Raw genomic sequence first — 25,068 nt, forward strand, 5'->3', positions numbered from 1 at the left:
GACCTGCACCCAGGTATTTGAGTACAATAATTTAATCATTTTTATTAGGGTTTCTGATATACCCCAAATCATTAGCTTTTTCCAAAGAATATTTCTGGGTACAGAATCAAATGCGGCTTTTAAATCAATAAAACAAATGTACAATTTTTGTTTCCTACATATGGCTCTTTCTCCTAGTAAAGTCAATAAAATCAAATTGGTAAGAGTCTATTCTCCCTTCCTAAATCCTGTTTGAAAGATTGGGATCAATTCTTCTCTTTCCGCTCAAGACTCCAACTCTTCTAACAGACAACTTGCGAATATTTTAGCATCTACGTCTGTGAGGGTAATTAATCGATAATTTGCAGAGTTCTCCTGGGGCCCACTTTTGTAAATTGGCTGTATTATACTTCCCCTCCATGAATCCGGGATACAGCCTGTCTTAATAATTTCATTGAAGAGGGCTGTTAATAACTCTGGCCAATACACAATTTTAGCTTTAAAAATAGCGTTCGGCATTCCATTAGGACCAGGAGCTCCATTTGATCTAATTTTAAATAAAACTTTTTTAACTTTGTCTACAGACCATAACTTAATATACGTTGAGCCTGATGTATCCCTTGTACCAAGAGGGTCGCACCCTTCACCTGGCTCCAATTTACATTTGGGGTCAGGACATTCAAGTTTCTCTACCAGTTGGTTTCGAGAAGTAAATTTATTATTAAAAAATGTATCTAGCTTAATTCATCTATATTGGCGCTTGTATTTCTAAGATTTCCATTTTCTAAGTTATTAATTATACTCTGAAACTTTCTTAAATCCCTAGTCTTACATGCGAAATGGAGTTTGGCCCAAGTCTCTTCATAATACAATTGTTTAGCCCTCCAGATTTCATTCTTATAACCCCTCTTTAGATTTCTGATTTTGAGCGACGTTAAAAAGTAGGTCGATCCCTTTGCTTTTTTGTATACTGATCTTATTGTTTTGTTGAGAGACCGTTTCAAATATAATAAGTGATGGGAAAACCAACCTGGGTTCCTAGGATTCAAAATTACACCCCCAGATGGTTCCCTATTGGGAAATTTATTCAATAGGGAGTCGCATAAGGTGGGCCATAGGGCAATCATTGGAGTTCCATCAGAGTATTTAACCTGCGCATCAAGGATTAGAAGAGAGAGAAAGTCAGTGATATCTTTCTCTGATTTCTCATTCCATATGAACCTTTTTATATTAAAAGCAACCGGGGCCATTCCCAATATTTTAGTCTCTGGTAAATGCTCAAAGGATAAATTGATCGCAATAACTTGCGGATTATGGTCGCTCTCCATCCTTGGCACAACCTCATAACTTTGAATTTGTTCTAAGAGTTTATCTGACAATATCGTATAGTCAATTATAGAAAGACAGTCAGCTTTATTAAATGTTGGAATGTGGTCTCTATCATATAACATCGTTAGATTGTATTTAATAAATTCACAGTTAGACCATTGGGATAAAAGATCTGAATAAGTTGCCTGCTTTTTATACAATAAAAGATGAGTGTTAAAATCTCCCGAAATAATCATCTGAGCATCCCTATGATCATCATATAACACTTTCACCATTTCCCATAACTGAATAAGTTGAAGTGATTGCACCTTTTTTACCGAACTTAGATAAACATTTAAAATGATCAATGATTGACTGGCTATTCATTTTACACATTGAATCCATTTAACTTGAAGGTCTATTTCATAGTGTTCAACATTAAGACTTAACCCCTTCCATGCTCATGACGAGCTCAGCTCGTCATGAAGTACAATGGTCGTGTGCTTATGACGAGCTGACCTTGTCATGAACAATGGGAAATATCGATTTGCAGCACAGGAGGAAAATATCCTGTAGCATTGAAGGTGTTAAAGAAACGTAAATTGAGAGTCCCCCACTAGGTCGACCATATGCAGCGTCCCTACATGCTGCATTCAAATATTCGTAATAGCCGATCAGCGGAGTACCGGTCAGATTCCACGTTTCTTGCAAAAGTAACAGATCAAACCATTTTAAAAAACCTATAACATTTACATCTTCTACAAGAGTGTTAAAACCATTTGTATTCCAAGAGCAAATTCTAACTGGTGTTGGTGCGTTGTATGAGGTACCCCAACATCAATCGGTCTTAGCTGTATTTTTTCCAGATAGAATAGCCGGGAGCCAACTCCAATCATCCGCTGCCGCATGCATCCCTTTTAGTTCCTCACACACTCGTGACCCTGGCTGACAGCTTTTGATTTTGATGCCACCTAGCCTATTTAGGGCTGAAGATGGACCTGAAGCGCCTTTCAACACTCTAAATTGATTAACATCGGTTTGTTTTGGGGCCTCCTTCACTATGGGTATTAGTGGGGTCGGATATTGCAGACCGTGGAGTCTCCATACTTTAATCCCCCAACTTTCAAAGTTGCTAGAATTCGCTAATATTTTCTTTACAATATCATCCTTTAACCACGTCGTGATGGTTATCTCCCTATTACCACCATCTAACTTAAACTCTACAGAATCCAGGTCCTCGGTTGCAACATCCTTAAGATCAGGAGTTGCTTTTAGTAATTTCAGAATGTTACCTCTATTCAGAATATCATGTAAACCGCGGGTCGAATATTGGGGGCAGAAAACCACTTTTCGATTTTCAACCTGCAGTTTAGGGGATTCAATACTACTCCTAGGCCCTGGACCGGATCGATCAGTATTATTCCTAAGCCCTGAATACAATCGATCCATATTCCCAGCCGTCACCAACAGGGGATTTTCTTGCAGTTTGGGGGAGTCCATATTACTCCTAAGCCCTGGACCGAGTCGATCAGTATTACACCTAGGCCCTGAATCAGATTGATCCATATTTCCAGCGGTCACCAGCAGGGGATTATCCGGGCGATTTAAATGATCAGGCTGCTCTGGTTTGGATTGGGCCAGAATACTGGGGTCCTCAACGTGATCATTCTTGTTAGAATGCAAAGGTGAGGGATTTACTAATTTTCCATGAGGCAGCTTCTGATCCTGTACACAGGGCTGTGTACCCTGACTAGTTTGATCCTTAAGTGTAAGGGAAGGGTTTACAATTGTATCAATGGCCATATATTGCTCCCCTTTTGAGACTACTCCATCATCTCTAGACCAAACGGACACTATTTCTTTTGGATAGGTGTGTATATTATTATTGGCACCTATGAATTCTTGAACTGGGATAATCTCATTCTGGGAAAAGTTTTCAATAAACTGATAAGAGTGTGGATCTTGCATTGGCATATCTTGCCCTACCCGGTTCTCTCGGATTGGCAGTATATGGATTTTAGTCCCCACATTAAAAATAGGCACTTCCTTTGGCCCTTCACTTCCAGCTTTACTGCATGACTTAACCTTTTTATTGTCTTGAGGTGCAGTCGAAGGTCTAAAGATAGGGAAGAGAGCTACTGGACCAGAATTCAAGATTGGGCCGCTATTGTTTGCTACCCCGTTAACTATTTTTTTGTCCCGGGCTGCCTTCTTATGTGCTTTTCCCAATCTTTTTCTCGCCCTTTTTGTTAAAACTTCAGGTACTCCTGTTACTTCAGTGGCCAAAGTTACTATTGGGCTGCTCTTATTTGACTCCCGATTTATCTTTAATTTAGGGGAGTGTAATGTCTCTAAAGGTACAAGGACCAGAGGATTTTTTTCTATAGTTCCAGTATTTCTTATGACTTCACTCCTCCCATCTTCCCTACTGGATAATAGTTTTATCTCATGGACCATAGAACCAACAATTGATGGGAGATCAGAGATTTTATCAATCAATTGAGCACACGTGCAGGATATTAACTGATTTTCCTTATCAGCTTGAACTTTAGAAATCAAATTAGTTAGTTGGAGAAGCTTCGCGTCAATTCCAATAACGTGTGTCGCTAGAGTGTTTAGAATATCTACCTGAATGTCTAACTTATCAGAGTGGAAATTAAGAGCTTTTGTTATAGAATCCATTGTGTTAAGCAAACCATCCCATGCTCCATGCTCAGTTACTAACATTATTTTCCAAGTTGTCTGGTTTTACCTGAATTTCCATGAAACTTTGTTAGAAAAGATAGATCTGCAGAGTTAAAAGAATTACAATGCTCATTAATATCCAACTTAACATTATTACTCCTACTAGCCACACCTGGGATCAGTACAGACTTATTGATACAAAAGCTATTTTCCAAAATTATACTGGATTTATCCAGATTGATAGGACAAGCCTCCCCAGTTAGGGAAAGGTGATCAATCGGGCTTAATACTAAATCATCACCGCCACCCTTAATAAGTGGCTTAAACATATAATCAGCCTCTACGGCCACATCACTAACATTATGATTCGAACCCGAAGAGATTTCAATTACCGAGCAGACAACAGATCCACTCTCTATCGATCTTTTGTTCGACTCTTCCGTTCCTAAATTTTGTTGATTCTCCACCACAATTAGGTCAGTAGACTGATCATTTTGCTGATCCACCGTATTATGACGGTGAATTTGTGCCTGCGCCAGAAACCTTCCGGTGAACACTGGTAAATTTTCCGACGGGTTAAGCACTGGGTCTTGTGAGACTTTAACCGGCTTTGGAGGCTTTTCCTTAGGGCTACTCACTTCCAACGCCTTAATTTGCCCCAAAATGGTTTTAGGGTCTTTAAAAGGAGATGTATGTCCAACAATTCGGTTCGAGACCAGAGGGGACCGGCTCATCGCGGGACCTTCGAAGAGACGAGGCAGAATTAGGCTCAAGGTCTTCCCCCAGTTGAGCACTATTTAAACCTGGTGACGATACAAGAGAAGTAAATGAAGATGATCTACAATCAACGCCAGAGTTGCCATTATCCTTCTTAATTTGAGTTCTATTTTGCTTTTGGGTATGGTACTTAAAAAAGTAACTCTTAATTGACGGTTGAACGTCGACGTTGAAAATCTTCTGCATCTTACCAGGAACTACGGGGGATAAGGGTGGTACACTCTGATTCAGTCAAACAGTCCCTTGATGTAATAGCCCCCTCATCTTTCCCGTCTGATTTTGACTGTGACCCCGCTTTAGTTGAAGCATCAAGTCTCTGACGCTGTTTTATCTTAGGCGGAGCACCGCGTTGGAGCCCTGATCTCATCGTTAACCAACACCTTGATGTAGCTTCAGTGGGTTTTAACAATGTAGTAAATGAAGATTAAATTATAATTAAGGATTAAGGACTTAAGAGATCCTCACACCTCCCAAAACAGGTCCCGTTATTCCTTTGTTGCTTTTTGATGGTCTTTGCCCCCTCTTATACCTCGAGGGCTGCCTTTCACCACCACCTTTGCTTGCTTGCTCTGCTCTGCTCTGCAGAGAACGTGACTCCTCCCAGCCCACTAGGAACGAGTTCTTGTTCTTTGAACAGTGCAAGAAAAGTGCAAGAAAAGGGGTCAAAAGTCAGAGCGCCACAGTACCTGGACGTGATTGAGGAGCTTCTGGCTGCCAGATTACTGCCAGATTACTCAAAAACGTAGATTCCTTACATGTGAACTTACTTGCAGGCATCGGGCTGGATCTGGATGATTTAACCCAGCGTGCCTGTAGGCAGCGTAGGTCGACTTTGCATGACGTCGTATGGTGTCAAGTTCATCATTGCGACGTCCGAGTTGTCAATATAGGTGTCACCTTCGCGCGCTGACGTCCGTTCTTTTCTTTCTGTGCCAGTCAGCAACCGGCACGTAGCTAGGCACTCTGCTGCCTGTGGCGGTCCCTGCCTTTTGCCGCCCCCACCCTTTGCCGCCCCCCCCTTTGCCGCCCCCCTTGCTACGCCGCTGGTCAGCAAAGATTTGTAGAAAAAAGCTACTCCCTTATCATTTTTTGACTGACTTTTTTTTACTTTTTGTCAAGTTTTTTTTTTTTGGGTGTGTAGGATGTCCAAGAAGACCTTGGGGTTCAAACCATGTGGTGTCTGTCACTATGCCATGTTTGATACAGACCCCCACCTTGTGTGTCTTTGGTGCCTGGAGCGTGGCCTCTACCCGAAGTCCTGCTCCAACTGCCGGGCCTTGGCGCTGAAAGCTTTGAGGGAGCGTGACCTCTCCCCTCCCTCCAACTCTCCAACATACCATCGGCTGATGGAGGATTACCTAACTTTACTTCAGGAGGAAGTCGAGACTCTCTTGACCAAAGGAGCTATAGAGATGGTTCCAGGTCCAGAAGTAGGCTGTGGTTGATATTCCTGCTCCTTTCTGGTGGCCAGAAAGGACGGAGTCCTCCATCCTATTCTTGACCTCAGAATCCTCAAGTACTTCCTCAGAAAAGAGCCACTCAAGATGCTCGGGTTCTGTCTCCCCTGGACCCGGGAGGCTGGATGGTTGCATTGGACTTGCAGGACACCCGTTTCCATATTTGCGTCCTGCCTGCCCATTGTCACTACCTGAAGTTTACAGTAGGCCATGAGCACTTTCAGGTTACTGTGCTCCCCTTTGGCCTTTCCAGTGTCCCTCAAGTGTCCACAAAGGTCATGGCAGTGGTCCCAGCCAATCTGCGCGATCAGGGGTTCCACTCTTCCCCTATCTTGACGATTGGCTGTTGAGGGTGGGCTAACCCTAGGCAGTTCTCTCCCATCTCAAGACTTCTGCGACCCTGCTGCATTTGCTGGAGTTCACTATCAACATGCAAAAGTCACACCTGACTCTCTCTCAGACACTCCCTTTCATCAGAGCAATTCTGGACATGGTGCAATTTCAGGCTTATCCTCCTGAGCTGCGAGTTCAGGATATTCCGGCTAGATACTGATGTTTTTGCCTCTATCCTGAATTTCAGCAAGAATGACTGAGGCTGCTGGGCCTCATGGCCTTCTGCATCCCGCAGTTGAAGCATTCCAGATGGCAAATGCAGGGTTCCGCAGTGGGACCTGAAGTTCTATTGGGCTCAGCATCAGGGAAATCTCACTGACCTTGTCCAGAAGTCAGAGGAAACTATGAAAGATCTGCAGTGGTGTTTTACAACTGCGATTTGGTCAGAGGCAGACCCTTCTCCCTTCCCCAACCAGATCTCACAGTAGTGACAGATGTATCACTTCTGGGATGGGGCAGTTATCTGAGGGAGGAGGAGATCAGATGACTTTGGTCTTTTGTGGAAGCCGGGCTACATATCAATTTTTTGGAACTCTGTGCGATCCGATTGGCACTGAAAGCCTTCTTCCCATCTCTCAAGAGAAGGCATGTTCAGGTGTTCGCGGACAACACCACAGACATGTGGTCATGCAACAAACGGGATGGGGTGGGGTCGTGGACCCTCTATCCGGAGGCCCTGTGCATCTGGTCTTAGCTGGAACAGCAGAGCATATCCTTGGTGGTTCAACAACTGGCCGGTTCACTTAAGGCCAGGGCAGACAAACTCCGCCATCGGTGCCTAGTGGATCATGAGTGGCATCTCCATCCGGAGGTGGTGCAAGGACTTTTTCATCAGTGGGGAGAACCTTGGTTAGATCTGTTCACCTCTGCTGAGAATGTGCAATGTCAGCAGTTTTGTGCGTTGGAGTTACCAAGGCGGCACTTGCTTGGCGACACCTTTTGTCTTGAGTGGAGCGCCGGCCTCCTTTACGCCTTAACATCTATTCCACTCCTGTCCAGAGTGCTCAAGAAAATCAGGAGCAACTGGGCACAAGTCATTCTTGTGGCTCCGGATTGGGCATGGAGAGCCTGGTACCCAGAGCTTCTGCAGATATTTATTCATTTTATTTGGAAATTTGTATACATAAAGCGCAACTAAACCCGTAGGCATCAAGGCGCTGAAGATGGTAACCAGAAAGCTCAAGTATCTCCAGAGGGGGAATTAGAGGTAGGCTTCTTGAAATAGCCAGGTCTTGAGTGCCTTACGAAACAGAGTGTGGGAGGAAATCACTTTGAGATCATTAGGGAGCGTATTCCAAAGTCTGGGTGCAAGAAAGCGAAAAGACCTTCCGCCCCACCTGGCCTTGGATATACGGGGGACAGCAAGCAAGTTTTTACTGGAAGAGCGGAGTGATCTCCCAGGAATGTAATGGGCCACTAGGGCACTAATAGCCTCCGGTCCAGATTCATTGAGGGCACGATGAGTAAGGCATAAAGCCTTAAAATTAATCCTTGCCTGCATGGGGAGCCAGTGCAGGTCTTTTCTGATGGTGGTGCCCGAGGACCGTTTAGGGGCGCCGACAACAAACCGGGCAGCCGCATTCTGCACGGTCTGGAGGCGATGGACCAGATAAACATCGATACTCCGATCAGGCTGCCCCTTCAGGAGGATCTTCTGTCACAGCAGCAGGGAAGGATCCTCCACCCGAACCTGTCAACTCTCCACCTCCTTGCTTGGAGGTTGAGTGACAACAGTTGATGGCTATCGACCTTCCTCCCGAAGTGTGCAAAGGTATTTTGGCAGCCAATGGCAAAAACTTTGTGAATATTGTACAGACCAGTTTATTGACCCTCTCTCTCTGCCTCCCTCTCTGACATTCTTATTTTAATTCTGTCTCTTGCCCAGCAGGGTTCTGCTCTGGGCACTCTAAAAGTTTACCTTTCAGCTTTTTCTGCCTTTTTACGGTTGCCAGACCAACTGTCACTTTTCAAATTTCCTATTGTACATAGATTTTTGAAGGGGCTTAGGCATTTTTCCCCCTTTGCCTTTTATCAAGCACCAGTGGAACCTTAACTTGGTCCTCACTTATCTTATGGGTGCGCCATTTGAGCTGCTGCACACTTGCCCCCCCCCCGACTGCTCACCATCAAGGCAGCCTTTTTAGTGGCAATAACTTCTGACAGGAGGGTGTGTGAGCTGCAAGTGCATCCGCCTCTTTAACGGACAGTCTTTCCTGACAAAGCAGTGCTCCACACTAGGCCTTTATTTTTGCCCAAAGTTGTGACACCTATTCACCTAGGGCAATCTGTTAACTTGCCCACCTTCAATGCTCCTCTGCATCGTTGTAAGGAAGATGACCGTTTCCACCTCCTGAACCCAAAAAGACAGTTATCGTTTTACCTTGACCGCACTAAAGAGTTCTGGGTGGATGACCAATTCTTTATGGGGTATGTTGGAGCAAAGAAGCAAAGAAGGGATGTGCTGTGCAAAAGAGACCATCTTACAACGGGTTATCCTCGACATTAAGATTTGTTATACTCTGGCAAAGAAAGAGCCTCCTGAAGACCTCAGAGCTCATTCCAACAGGGCTAAGGCAGCCACCACAGCCCTTCAGCATGGTGTTCCGGTTCTTAACATCTACCAGGCAGCTATGTGGGCCTCCCTACACACTTTTGCCAAGCAATATTACCTGGATAATCGGGTCTGTAGGGAGGGCCTCTTTGACCATTCTGTCCTACAGGACTTTCTGGTTTAAACCTTTTCACAGCCCCTCCTCCGGGGACGGTACGGTTTGGGTATCTGTTCACAGGTGAGGAATAAGTGGCTAGATGTCTCTATCAGATGAACAAGTTACTTACCTTCGGTAACATCCTATCTGGTAGGGACATGATCTAGCCACAAACTACTTACAGGTCCACCCAGTCTTCCCACTTTGGGGATCAGTTCTTCATGTCAGGGCTGGTCCCCTCCAGGGCCCTAGTTGTTAAAAGCACCACTGTCGGCTAACTTCATGGCTCTGTGCTTCTGGCTTGGAAAGTTGTAAAAAGTACTGATGTCAGCGCGCCAAGGTGGTGCCTATAAAGACAACGCGGACGACACAACATCGAACTCGACGCCGTACAATGTCAATCGGAGTCGACAGGACACCACCTACCAGCGTTCAGGGGTACTGCTTAGAAAAATCTTCCAGATAGAGCCTGACACTTGGAAGTTCACCGAAGGAATCTGTGACTAGATAATGTCTCTACCAGATAAGGCGTTACCTAAGGTAAGTAATTTGTCCTTTATGCAGTTTGTTGATTCCCAAAAATTCAGTGAACAAAATTGCGATTTCATCAAATATATGCATGGCCACTGGAATTGTGATTCTGCTGCGTTTTTCTCTTAATTATAGATTTGCCACATTCATCATCTGCAACATGATTTGCAACTCTAGATTCATACACCAATGGGGTGAACAAAATATGCTGGTTTAAATTTTACACTGCGTACTTAATGATTAAATAATTCATGTACAGTGATACGATACCATAAATTGGATTCAATTTCTCCTAGTTAGATCAAGTTTAACTGGTTGGCTATGTATAAACTAAAAAACGGAATATTGGAAGTCCATATACTAAGCTAGCAAGCATAAAATGTGGGTTTTCGAGGTATGCTATAAGCGTACATGGTTTTTCCTGTTAACCCTACTAAGACTTTACTTGAAGCAGCTTGGAATCACACAGAACTTTGTCCGAAACTAAGGATTTCTGTATGGAAACTCTGGTACAAACTTGTTAGTCCATGTAAAGGTTAAGATCCATCTTTGGAGTGCCTAATGGAATGCTGAGAAATGCATTGCCTTTCAGATCTATATCTATGCGATAAGTAGTGCAGGTTCCTTCTACTAACACACTTGTGCTTCATAATTTAATTGATGGGATGAAGTAGAACTCCATGATGTGAAAGATCTTAGTTTATCAAGATACAATTGCAATGAGTAGTAGTCTGTGTGAAAAGGACTAGTTGAATGCCTGCATACCAGCAACTCTCCTTTTCTTAGTGACTTTCATAAGAAGCCTTTTAAAAGTGATCCATTTACGAAACTTTGACTCCAAGGAGCCAAGTACATTTTTTTAAATATCAAATATCGACCCGTCTCCCCCATAAGAGGAAGTTTTCTAAAGAAGGAAACCTATTTTAACTTTTCTGAAAATACTTGACTTCAGATAGAAGTACCTACACCTATTGTCTTTTATCTTAGTTGTAGAAAGTGATACATGTTCCTAAGCAACTTCAGGATGTGAAAGTTTTAAACATAGGTCAAGAAGAAAGTGTTGGTCCAACATACATGTGCCCAGCTGAATTCATAGGATGTTATCTGACATTCTTCGCTTCCTACTACAGATTTGGGACTCAATTGAAAGCCTGCATCTAAAGTTTTATTTCCTGGAGCTTCCCAAACTGAAGGTAACCATACACCCTTTGAAGGTAAACAATAAAGCTCTTCCAAAGTTTAAGGCTCTGGAACCTACAGGATCATCCTTCAAAATACGAAAAAGACCATAAAAATGGCTATCACCTTGTTGGACCTGACCCTTTCTACAGGGTCACCCTCAAATTGTTTGCATTCCTCTACTTTTTGATGAATCAGTTTTAGTTGGCCTTAGGACTCTGAGCACTTTACCATTGCTAACCAGTGCTGAAGTGCATGTGCTCTCATCTAAACATGGTAATATTGGCTCATATCCAATTGGCATAATTGTTATTTATAAGTACCTAGTAAAGTGGTACTATAAGTTCCCAGGGCCTGTAAATTAAATGCTACTAGTGAGCCTGCAGCACTGATTGTGCCACCCACTTAAGTAGCCCTTTAAATATGTGTCGGGCCTACCATTGCAGACCCTGTGTGTGCAGTTTGAACTTCTGTTTTGACCTGGCATAATCAACCTTTTGGCAGGCCCAAACCTTCATTTTTTAATACATATATACATAATACACATATGCCACCCCTTAGGAATACTTTGGGCAGCCTGAAGGGCAGGGTGCAATGTATTTAAAGAGCAGGGCATGTATGTTTAGGTTTTACATGTCCTAGTAGTGAAAAACTCTTAAATTAGTCTTTCATTACAGCAGGGTCATTGGAAAACATTGGGATTACCTTATTACAGTTTATAAGTAGAGTATGGTGTCTCAGGAATACTCATTTACAGTCCTAACTTATGGTGATGTTGCATTTTAAATTACAATTCTGAAAATGCCACTTTTAGAAAGTAGAAACTGTGAAGATAACCTGGCTACTGATTCGTGGTACTGCTATTTAATTAAACACACACAAGAACCAACGTTGAATTACACTTGGATCTGGTTATTTTTTTAACTATTTTCTTTTTCATTTCAGAACTTCTTCTGAATTTTAAAGCTTATGAATATAAAGTAAACACTATTCATTCGAACATCCAAAACATGATTCATTGACAAACAAATAAACAAAAAATACCATGACAACAAATGTGTGAGATTTAAATATACAGTGATGCACCATTCTTTATACACACACATTTTTACAATTGACCCTTTGGGTTTGGTTATTATACAATGAAGTCTATTCTTTCAAAAAATGCCTTTCAGATAATGCCAATGCCGACTTGTTTCAAGTCCCAGTGGCACTTCTGGGACTCATCAGGGCTTCTTAATTTCTAGTCTGACTCAGTGTGTGGATAAAATCTGCGGTGTTCAGGTTTGTCTTCACCGATTTTTAGTTGTGCTCGGGTCATTCCAATGTTCATGGGAGGCTGGCTCCTGGATGACTGCGTCTTTCCATTCGTATTCTGCAGTGTTACATAGTATATGCAGGGCTGTTCAAATCATTTCTTTCCTGGTTGTTAATGAGCAGCATTTCCCTTTCATATACAAGGCTCCCGGGTGGCTTGCCAAACTGTTTTCTGTTTGCTTTTCATTCGTGTTGCTCACAGGTGCAATCTTCCAGCTTCTCTCAATCCCCGCACAGCCATTTCCGTCATTGCAGTTTTTTCTTGCGTTAGCTATTTGCTGCCTGCAGCCTGTCTCTGGTCTCATGATTGGGTGCATTTGGGCTTTGTGTATCCCTCATGGATAACCACACAGAATGAGAGCTTAGGAGTGACTGGGTAGGCCATCACTGGCAGGATGGGAGAGAGGAGCTGGGCCTGGTTTCAATTGCACCTGAATAGGCTGTCTCTTGTCCCCACACAAAGGGCTGCATACCCCCTGTAGTTTATCTGAAGCCAGGGTAGGGAAGCAGAGCATCTGTGCACTTCAAAGGTATGCCTCGAGAAGGTTCTTCTCCACTTCGAAAGCACTACTTTATATAATATAAGGACCTCAGACACCACCATTTCAGTACTTCTGGACCTGTGGATACTCTGCCAGGAAGAAGTAAGGAATGCTGTGCTGCTGAAGAACTGCTACTAAGCTGGACTGCAGTCTGCTAGACTCCTGTTTTTTGGACCTGCTACACTCTTGCCTGGGTGAGGAGGACTGGAACTGCATCTCTCGAACCCAGAGTGACTCCAAGGGCTAGTTGGCTGGCCTACTGACCTGAAGCCTCAAGGACATAACCTGCTTAAAACCACCTAGCACCTTATCTAAGCACCGCATTCCTGAGCAGAACCTTCACATCTCCTCGGCTGAGTGGTGCATCCCTGAACAAAATTGACGCAGCGCCACTGTTGCATGGATTGGACTCGTCATGAAGATAGCATCACCCACCCCAGTCCTCAGCACCAACGCATTGCCCAGTGGTGCGGCTCATCCACCATGCAGGTCCTCCCATCTCTCGTCGATGGCAGTCTCCACAAACTCCGCATGGCAATCTCGACAAACTCCGCATTGCAGCCTCGCTGCTCCTCTGAACAGACACTGCGTGCTGCATCCCAGACGCCAGCCTTTACATTGCAAGCCCAATCAATGGGTTCCTCGACTAAGACCCAACAGGACCTAGACCGCTGCCTCACTGCATCTCGGACCCGATGCATCGCTTTGGCTGGTCAGCGCATCATAGACACAGATCTATGCAATGCTCCACAACCAGGATTTAAAGTACTCTGTTCAGCGGGCCTAACTGGGTCCCTATAGCTGGCCCATGCTCCATTGCGATCGGCCTGAACTTGTGACTTTGTCCCTGTCTGGCAGGAACAGATATAACCAGAAGTGCTTTGTGCTTTTTGGAGTGATTTTCCACTAAACTCTAAACTTCAAGATCTCCAGTTCTACTAGTTGGATTTTTGTTATTTTGGTCTTGTTTTATTTATTTAAACTTTATTTTTCCAAACCTGTTGTGGACTCATTTTGTGGTGTGTATTCATTGTTTTACTGTTAAAAGTATTACAAATATTTTACACATTTCCTCCAAGTTCAGCCTTTACTGCTCTGTGCCAAGCTACCAAGGAAGTGAGCACAGGTTATTTTGGGGATTGCTTATGCCTTACCCTGACAAGGGTGTGTTTGCTGCTTGACCAGGGCTTACACCCCTGTCAACTAACAACCCAAATTATTACACATCTGAAAAAGATTTCCTTTGTTCAACTGTGAATCACAAACCTCAAATTGTAAACTGAACCTATGCAAGACATCCTTGTCTCATGTGACATAGACTCCAAAGTATTGAAAACCTTCAGGGCTTGTATTGAAGGGGGAGGTGTGACTAAATGTTTGATCCTAAGCCAGCAATGGAGAAATTAAGGATTTATATCTGTTTATGCTAGATCATGTGTTCCTATCAACGATGTTGAACATTTGTAGAATTCTGTCCATTGAAGCTTTGGTGTATGTAACATAGTACTATGTCATCTTCATTCATTGATATTTTATCCCACTGGAATTCCCATTTAAAGTCTGAGCAGGGCAACCTTTTTAATCCAGAATGCTAATGACACTAGAATCAAGACAAACCGAATAGATGATAGGTAGCACCCTTGTCTCGTGCCACTCTTGAAAGAATATAACTCATCGGACACCCTTCACCCCCCACTCTAACCATGTGAGCGTTATATAATAGTTTGACCATAATTGCTTTGGATTCCCTTTTATCAAGAACCACCATTACATTGGATCAGTCAAACAAATGAAAAGCAATGTTTTTTTCCTAAAGCTAACAAAACTGCCTGCTCCAAGTCTTTGGTTGTGTCCTCTATACAGCCATGTCGAAGTCTAAGATTATTTCTAGTATTTCTGCCTGGCATTAAACCTTTTTGATCTGATTGGATTAATGTTATGCTCACTACCATAAGAGGGGGCTTCTAGCATCTCTATTCTCGGCCGGGTTTTCTTTTTTTTTTTTAAGTCCGTGGGAATCGCTTAGATTATTTTATAGGATCCTCACCCACAAGTACTGTCATGGTTTGTACATGCATGCTTTCACAAGCGTGAGAAGTCCACACTATTGTACTATTAGATGGTAGAATGTTCCATTATTTTGAAGGGTAGAAGATGAAAGTGGTCTTGAAGAAAGCCCCATGATCCAGATGGGCATAGAGCAGGTCTAAAACATGTCAACATGTGGCTTTTGGGACACAATTGCTTTAACAAAACCACCACTCTATTTTTTGTAACCTTGCCCAAAGGTGCTCATAATAAAGAAGGATATAATAACTGTTGCTAGTCTACCTTTTGCTGATTTAAAAGCTAGAATTGCTCGTTCCAGCAGACTTGCTTATAACATTTGAGTATACAAATATTACTATGTCACTGGGGCACTCTGTAGTCACTGACTGCTTGTCCTCGTCGGTGACCAACATTCTAGTGATTTTAATTTGTTAAAAACAAGAATCAACCTTCCTTAATTGACAATTCTCATAGACAACTTAGGATGACTTTCCAAAAGATAAATGTGATGTAGGAGACTTTTTTAAAATTATTAATACTCCTTCAGATGGAAAATGCTTTTTAGAGCGTATACATTGTTAGTTTGAGTTTTAATTTAGCTTTGCTAAATGATGCTATAGAAATTTGTAACATCTACCTCTATTTAACAGATTTGGAAGCAGTTGAGAAACAATATGAAGAGAAATTAAAGCAAGCACAGGTAAGACTGTAATCTTAAAACATTTGTGTTTATATATGCCACCAGTTCGGAATTAATTTTCACACTTAGTCAAGAAATGAGATGATAAAAAGTGACTTTAGTCCTCAATCTGCGTTTTTACTTAGTAAGTGGCAGTGCCCTTGAAGTAAAGCGATAAACTGTGAATTATTGTAGTGATTGTGTTGTGGATTCAGTCAGTGAATGGTTGTCACTAGACTAGTGGAGTCTAAACCCTGCCTATCATGCCACACTTCTACTTTAACTTTCTTTGCACTCTTAAATAAGAACGTAGAGTCACAGATACAAAGTACTGTCCTACAAGAGATCCGGAACTACAAGAGCGTTACAGTGGTAAAAAGTATACATTTAATACATCTTGACTAGGCTGGTCCAGTTGATTTACAACTACTTGCCAAATGCACTGAATTAATCCTATTACAAAAAAAAGCATTTCTCCCAAAAATGAGTTGCATCATCTATGCACCCTATGAATAGCCCTTTCTGCCCATCTTGCAACATATCGCAGAGCTCAGTTTGTATCTAGGATTGTGTGCCCATGCTTCATTCATGACCTATTTTGTCATTTCATTTGTCTAATCTTCCCAAACCACCCAACTACTGACGGCCGTTTACAAGACTCAACTCAATGGACAAATATTTTTGGAATGTATGGCCATAGAGTTAAAATAGGAGACAGTTGCTGGACTGCTTAAAGCGCTGAATGTTTCCTGGAGACATGATTAACATTTATCCTAACCGCTAATTACCCATTAGGTTTACTTTAAATGGCAGTGATAGATCCGTTCCTTAGCGTTAACACATTTTAACACCTGCTTCTTCCTCCTGAAGGTGCAGTGTCAGACCTGGCTTTGGTGTTCAATGGTATTCGGTTTGGGACAGATCTTATTAGACCTGTTGGAGGCTCTTGGTGCCATACCAGCAACATCCTCCTAATTTTCCTGTTCTGCCTTGGTGTCCGAGACCAAGCCTTATAAAAGGACCACTTGGCCACCAACTGGACTAGTACACCTTACAGCTCAAGCCTTACCCAAAGAAATTTGGTGTTCTCAAAGGTTGGTCCTCTAACTTCTAAATCAATGATCCACGTTACTCTAGATTAATCAATTATGTGTTTAACATCTGTAGTTGTGTTGGTCACAGAAACGTAGAAGAGAGTTAGATAAGCTCTTAAACTTAGATAAGCTCTTAAGTGATTTTGATAAGCTCATGAAATGTGGTCGTAAACTATTTTCCTGTCCAACTCGCAAAGGTCACCTTAAATTGATTGTGAATAACCTTCAGCATTTACTCCTTTTCATCCCTGTTTATCCTTTGGTCCAAATTGCTGAAATCAGTCCCCATACATGTTCAAGGGAGAACATGTTGGTGTAGTACCGGACCCAAACCAGTTTTTCCCAAGTACAGATCCATGGAGTACCACATGAGAACCCTCACAAGGATCACCCTCTTCTAGGTACATTCGTAATGCATGATCAGTTACTGCTCTTATCTACTTCAGGCTTGATTAGGCAATTATACTAAGGCTTGGATCTATATGCAATAAAGAGACCACAGTCCGTGCAGAGTCCTTTATGTAGCCTCCCAGGCTGAGTGCATTGCGTTCCGTACTCCTGGCGCTCCATTGACTTCACTTACTTAAGGGAGTGGGGTACCAGAAGACTCCTGCATAGCCCATGTGGCCTTTAAAAGATCCTCTAATCGGCACACATTATATACCATGTGCTACGCAAACAAGAGATGGACGGAATGCTGAATAAATCATAAATTCGACCCCAGTCAAGAGATATGGGTTACATCCATTGTTCTTTTGCTCACCATGCCACCCCAGTTTAGACCCAGCCATATGCAATCCGTCCTGACCCTGTTCCTCATGGGAACAGCCCCGCCTGAACTGTCAAATCAGGTCCTCTCTGGACCGGAAACAAGAATCCTGGGACCAGTTTCGGGCTGTTACCCCTCATCAGCCAGGTCAGCTTAAATCCAGTGGCACAGTGAGCAAGAGACCCACGTCTGGGCGTAACTATTCCACATAGGCCGGAAAGTGTTATACAATCAAATGATGGACAAAATATTGAATACATCATGCATTCACCCCCAGTCAAGAGATCTGGGTTAAATAGATTGTTCTTTTGCTCAAAATGCCATCCCAGTTTAGACCCAGCCATATGCAAATCAGTCTTTACCCTGTCTCTCATGGGAACAGTCCAGCCTGAACTGCCAACTACCAGAGGACTAATGCATCGCCCATGTGGCCTTTAAAAGGTTCTCTCCATTTTTGCCGCACATTATATACCATGTCACTTGTTGGAAATGGCCCTTTTTGCAGGGTTATCCCCAAAAGGTTTGCTTTTCCTCCTATTTATTTCCTGGCCTGTTGTTTTTGGCTATAGGACTCTGGGCACTTTACCACTGCTGATCACCACTAAAGTGCATATGCTCTCCGTGTAAATTGTTATTGTGATTGGTTATCCAGGAGTGGCATATTTGATATACCAGTAAGTCCCTAGTAAAGTGCCCTGAGTGTGCCAGGGCTGGCAAATCAAATGCTACTAGGGGGCTTGCAGCACTGATTGTGCCACCCACATGAGTAGAGCTGGATAAACTGAGAAGTACTGCCCGATTGCTGTGTGCCTGGGGTTGGCCTGCAGTAGCTGTTTCTGCTAAGGAAAGGAAAATGACTTTGCTGTGTCCCCTGATTGAAGAAGATATCCAAGGGCTTGAGTAGAGTTTGCCTCATGTTAAGAAGTCTCGGGAACACAAAAAACTTCCTGCAAATCTGCTGGTGCTGCTCAACTCTGCCATCTGTAAGTCCTACCCTTGCTAGAGGTGCCTCCTTCCAGTTACAGGGACTCCGAGGTGGGTTTTGCTGCTAGTCTGTGCAAGAACCGGTGCAAAGCCATGCAAAGTCTCACGGAACAGACGCACCGAGACCCGCTGGGCGACGCCTCACCAAGCAGCCCCCAGCACCGACGCCGTATGGCGTGAAGACTCGCAAAGCGACACATCACCTCTGGTGTGTCATGCATCGTACCTGTGCCCCAAGTTTATCCACACATCACCCGCAGACTAGAATCGTCTTGTATTTCTACGTCTCTTCTCTCTACAGGCCGGATTCGATGCATTACTTCCCCTGTGTGCAGCAGAACTGTCGCCTCGCCTCCCCAAGGACTCAGGAACTCACTCATCGCTGTGTTTTCTAATGCTTCCTTTCTCTGCGTCTGTTTGGCCTTGTACAACTTGACGCATTAACAGGTACTTGGGTGTGAAATCAATCATCCATTGTTTTCTATGGTACAAATTCTTGAAACCTTTTGAAAGTCATATTCCTAACTGCGTATGTTGGGTTTTTGTCATTTTGGTCTTGTTTAGTTTAGATAAAGATATTTTATTTTTCTAAACTGGTGTGGTGTCCATTTGTGATGTTTTCACTATGTTACTGTGCGTGTTGGTACAACTACTTTACACGTTGCCTTTGGGAGATACACCTGTCTGCTCATGCCAAGCTACCAACGGGGTGAGCAGGAGTTATCTAAAGTGGGTATCCCCCTTACCCTGACTAGAAGCAAGGGCCCCTATAGCAAGGGCCCCTATTTGGACAAAGGTACCTGCCTCTGCCAACTAGAGACCCCCATTCCTAACATCACTCAAGTTGCCATCTCTGATCCTGCTTTCTGTACCTTTTCCATACTAGGAGTATTTACCTTGGAGGATGGGCTCCTTTTGTGTAAATGCTGCTCGCATGTGGAACTTTCTACCCTCATGCTTTCATTTCCTCTGTGGCAAGAGGATATTCTGTTTACTCAATTATTTGTTTATGCAAAGCAGAGCACTTGCAATAGTCGGAGGAAGAGAAGACAAAATGAAATTAGCTGTCATTCACTCAATTTCTCTTATGTTTGCATAAAGGCAATTCACTTGGAATATGTCTGCACTTCAGAAAATTGGAAAACCCAAAACATTAGTGGATTTACATTCTGTTAGACCTTACATCCTTTTCGTGGTATTCCCCAAAACATTTTGCCTTCCCTCCTCCTGTTTGCTGAATTCGTTGTTGTTGGCTTCAGGACTCTGATACTTTACCACAAAGCTAAAGTGCTTGGGCTCTCTCCTTAAAACCTGGTAAAATTAGAGTACACCTGATTGGTACATTTAATTTACTTATGTCCCTAGTAACGTGGTACCACATACCAAGGGCCTGTAAATTAAATACTACTAGTGGACCTGCAGAACCGATTGTACCACCCACTAAAGTGGCCTTTTAAAACCAGTCTCTGGTCTGCCACTTTTGACCCGACAAAATAAACATTTGCCAGGGTAATCTTCCTTTTTAAAACCTACAAGTCAGTCAAATTTACTTTATTCGATAACTTAATATCATGAAAGGTCATGGTACAATCATTACAATAGCAAAACAATTAATTTACACATTTTTAGATTTAAAAAATTCATCCTATACATTTTATACTTATTTTAGTTTCTTTTGTCACGTGCATAGGAGTATTCTTAAAAAAAACATTTTAAAACGGAGTTAAAATTTTTACTGTGCATTAAAACTATTTTATAAAAAGAAGAAATGTTATTCTGAACTAAATGGGGTCAATGAAGGTGTTGGACTCTTGTTCCTGATACGGATAGCAGCAACCAAAAAACAGGCGACATAGAACATAACACGTGGGGAGTTGTTGTAGATGCAGCAAAGCTGGCCTCACTTGTGTAAATCCCGCCTCCCTCAGGATAGAAAGCAAGTACTTCTTCCTACACTCCTGGTATCGGTCACAGAACATAAAAAAGTGTAAAGTATCCTGTACTGAAAAATTGTCGCATTTGCAGGGATCAGCCCGTTCGGGAGAACCCCAGGTTTGAAAAAAGCCCAAAGAAAAATGTATCTGATTGAACCGAAATCTGATTAAAAGATGCTGATGGTATGGGTTATTTACTTTAATCAGATACGGTTCAGGTCCTGGACAGCTGACTAGGGCATAGTTGGCTCTTGCTAACGGTTTTACCATTTCCATCTCCTCTCGCTCTAATGATAGTATATTCAACAGGGCGTTTTTTGTCAGAGCGATGTCCTTTTTTGTTATAGTTTCAGGTAAGGAAAAAAGTATTGGACGCCCTATTTTTTGGAAACCAGATTTTATGTAGGACAACCATGGGATTTTATTTGCATTATTCAGTGCTATACAATTTTTCAGAATATGATTAAGGGAAATTTCTGTTTAACCGGGTTTTTAGCTAATATATCAAAGGTGCTATTCTAATTTGATCAGTAACAAATCCAACCCCTAGTTCAGTATGAATTGTGAAAGTGGGGGTACACTGTGGGATGGTTAAAACTCCTCTCAAAAATGTATTTTCTATTATCTGCATTTTTTCGTGTGGTGTATAACCCTAGATCTGAGAGCCATACGTGGCAACCGCCGGACACTTAGCTTTGTAGACTTTTAAAAGTGCTTCAACTGGTCTGGCCCCAAGCTTTTTCGAGAATCCCATTAATGCTGAGGTAGTCCTAGCAAATGTCATGCTATGGGTGTTAATTTGTGGGCGCCAACTACCCTTTTCGTCGAAGACGACACCCAGGTAGGGAAATGTAGGCACTCTAGATACCACTTCCCACTGCAGAAGAAGGTTTTGATTTTAGTTGTGCGATTCACATTCCCTGCAATCATGGCCTGGGATTTTTTTGCATTTATTTTTAAATCGAGATTCTCCATAAAGCTTCCAAATGCATCTAGCAGCCTTAGCAGGCCTACCCCAGTACGAGCCAGAAGAACGGCATCGTCCGCGTAAAGGAGAACTGGTATAACCAGTTACCCCTATACGTGGGATATCCGCGGAAACCTCCACCAGTTGTGACATTAGGGCGTTTATATATAGTGTAAACAGCAGGGGTGCAAGAATGCACCCCTGTCTAACCCCCCTTTCTGACTTAGTGTCTAGTGCATCACCCCTCAGTGTTAACTCCAATTGTGGCAGTAAGGCCCGAGTGCAAATATGCTAAAAAATGTACTAAAGGTGGATCAATTCCCATGTTTAAAAGTATGTGCCAAAGCTTCGACCGATTAACGAGATCGAAAGCAGAGGAGAGGTCCATAAAACCCATGTAAATGGACCCCTCCTTAGCTACTGTATAGTTATTTACTAAAATACAGAGATTTAAACACTGATCAATAGTGCTCCGTTTAGATCTAAAGCCATATTGCGCAATTGACAGCACCCCTCTATCTTCCAGCCGCTCACTAAGTCTATGCAGGACCACACGGCCCAGCACCTTAACCGAAGAATCGATCAGGGAAATGGGTCTATAACAAGAGGGGTCCTGCCTAGCACCCTTTTTAAAGATCGGAATAATGATCGATGTGACCCACGAAGCTGGCAGACTATTTGGCCCTACCGAATTAAAAACATTAGTTACAATTTTGGACCAAAGATTTGGGGCAGCTCTGAACAGGTCAGCTGGGACCCCATGAGGCCCGGGAGCCTTATTCTTTGACATCTCCCCTATTGCCCTTTCTACTTCACAAACACTAAAAACCAACGGTGATGAGATGTTTTCAAGCAAATTAAAATCCGATTTTTGTCTATGGGCAGGAAGTCTGTATATGTTTTCAAAGTGGGCTATCCAGACATCGTCCATAATGTTACAATCAAGAGGGGAGTTGTCATCATTTGTAAACAATGGCTGATTAACAGTTGCCCAAAATTTCCCACTATCTTTTAAGGTTTCAGGTGTCAAAAGTTTTGTCCAGGCTTCGTCCCGCAGCTCCCGTTTTCTTGCAGTTAATGCTTGTTTATATGAAAGTCTCCGGTTTGCTTTTAAGTCCCCTGTCCCTGGGGGTGATCTTTAGAGCCTTGAGAAGGGCAGCATGTGATTTTGAACAGCTTTTATCAAACCATCTTTTGCCGGTCTGCGGTTTCTGTTTTCCTTTTACAAATAAACTTTGATTTATTTGTGCGCAGCTATTATTAAATGCGTTAATGGTGTCGGGGCCTTGTGACTTAGCATCCAGACAAATATTTACCTCTACCTCTACTTTAGATAGAATTTCAGATAAGAGGGTCTCTGGGACTACTTTTGCCCATTTTAGTCTTCTCCCCTGATCCATTAGAGCCACCTCCCTCACAGCCTTTTGTGATGTGGGCCTAAAGGATAATGGATCGCCCGGTGACAATTCAATTACCACCAGATTATGGTCACTATAGGTAGAAACTTCAGTAAAATATCTTAAAACGTTGGATAACATGAATGATGTTAAAAATATATAGTCAATGATTGTACCTTTATCTTTCCCTTTGAACGTCGGGATCCTATTTTCGACCACCCCACATCCTGACTCATAGAGGTTCCAATTTGCTAGAATAAGTTCTAAATCCTCCCCCTGCTTGGTATGGTAAAAATGGGACGCTATGGAGAATGGTGGACCCTCATGCGCATTATTAATGCAAAGGTTTTCACAGGGGTGGATATTGAAATCTCCCATCAATAGGATCTCAAAGCAATTTGACTTCAGACTATAAGTTAAAAGAAATTTTTCTAACATGACTAGGCTATTACTAGTTTCCATGGAATTATATACATTTATAAAAATAACTTTCCTAGTGTCAGAGACTGAAAGTTCCACTGCTAAACAATTCACACAACCTGTGTCAAGTTGCAAGAGCGAGCCCTTTAGCTCTATGGAGAACAAACTGATCAGCCCTCCCTTCGCTCTCCCTGCAATACTCCTTCTCGCTGGTATACTGAACTGACAATACCCATCCAAGGCAAAACAGTTAGAGGATCCCAAGTCTCTTGGAGTGATATTATATCAAATGTCTTTAAAAACCTCTCCCAAGTTTCATCACCCTTTGTGGCCCTTAGACTGGCTATATTCCAGCTCAATATTCTACAGGATAGAGCTGGTAACCTCACTATGGCCGCCTGTACCTGGGTATTAGTTAGTCAATCGTTCTCCTCCAAACCTGAGAGTGGGGAGAAACGGTTTCCTGATGTGCACCCCATAATGTTTTGAGTCTCGGTATTTGAGTTTGTAGCCCTGAGTGGAATCCCCCCTTCTCGCACTGGCTGTGAGCAACTATTTGCATTGGTGTGTAGTGCATGTGCTTTCGCCATAGGGGCAGCTGGGACCCATACTCTATTTTGAGGGGGTGGATAAAAATACCCAAGGGAGAGGGGCCTAATGCCTGAGTTTGACAACTCAGAACCGTCCCATAGGAGGCGGTCTGCTAAATTTAGAGTTTTGAAATTAATTACTACACAGTCACCTTCCCGTGATTTTCTTTGTCTGCCCACCCAACGTACTCTTCTCACCATGTTTATACTGGCCGCTATATCAGTGTCCCCACTGGAATAATTATTACACCATATTTTAGTTCTTTCCATGAGCTCATGGTTGCTTTCTAACCCGTTTTTCTTAAGTGGGGGAACCCCTGTTAAAACAACCACTAAGGGAGCAGCTTGTGGTGGGAGATGTAGGTTGAATTGACATGGCATCACATCGAGATCCTTGCCACGACACTGTTGGCCAACCAGGGTAGACCTATGTTGCTTTACTACATTTCTGCTCTCAATTACAGAAGACCTCGCACCCCCCTCTGGGACCGACCCAACTCGGGCAGTATTAACAACCGGTACGTGTGCTATATTGGGATGTGTAATCGGAGTATCACTTTGCGCTGAATTCCCTTGGTGCAAGGTCTGAGGTGCTGGAGTTTTGTCCAGCTGCCCACAAAACTCTTGGACAAAGCTGTCCAGAGCAGCACATTTTTTTAACAGTCCTACTACGCACGCATTAAGAACATCAATTATATCTTTAACGATGCTAGTCCGTACCGGTTCTAGGTGCAAATTAATAAGCCCTTCAATTTTAGAGCTTAACCTGTTGACCAGATCATTTTCCAGTTCTAGATCCAGATCCTCCAATATGCTATTGATGTGTTTAGTCTTCCTGTTGCACTTCTTTATTTGCCTGCCCTTACCCGGATGAATTAACACGGACTCTGTGTCCTCCTGGGTTTTGGGGAGTCCCTGGCTGCCATTAATTTGGGCAGCTGCTAGCAATGAGACATGGCTATGGTCCAACTGAGGTTCAAGCTGAGAATCTATGGTCTTGTGTGTAACCCCTTCATCGGGATGGGCTGCTTCTTCATTTACCGATACAGTTAAATCCAGTTCTTTTTCAGCGTTTGCAATTTCTTTTGTAATCATTCCGACAGCTGAAGTAAGATATGATATGATAGTGTCTGCTTTTCGTGGGATTTCTGTCTTTTTATTCCCTTGGCCCCCATTACAAAGTTGTTTGCGCTTACCCATAATGGCTTCTTAGGGGGATAGCCCGTCCCGTCCCCTATCGTCCCCGGACGGCCACAGACGTCCCGCCCTCTGCCCGGGCTCGCTCGTGCGTGTCCTGCGATGCGGGGGC

The 25,068-nt window shown here is 43.0% G+C and overlaps 1 protein-coding gene across 3 annotated transcripts in view; it reads left to right on the forward strand.

Moving 5' to 3' along the window:
- The window catches only part of LOC144763565 (uncharacterized), an 803,973-nt gene that overhangs the window by 39,447 nt on the left and 739,458 nt on the right, over nucleotides 1–25,068 (forward strand). For all 3 annotated transcript variants that reach the window (XM_078649286.1, XM_078649284.1, XM_078649285.1), the window contains exon 4: nucleotides 15,576–15,625. In XM_078649286.1, coding sequence (XP_078505412.1) covers nucleotides 15,576–15,625 — 50 coding nt within the window. The remainder of the gene's footprint in view (nucleotides 1–15,575; nucleotides 15,626–25,068) is intronic.

This window comes from Lissotriton helveticus, chromosome 6, assembly GCF_964261635.1.
Source record: "Lissotriton helveticus chromosome 6, aLisHel1.1, whole genome shotgun sequence".
Classification (NCBI taxonomy): domain Eukaryota; kingdom Metazoa; phylum Chordata; class Amphibia; order Caudata; family Salamandridae; genus Lissotriton; species Lissotriton helveticus.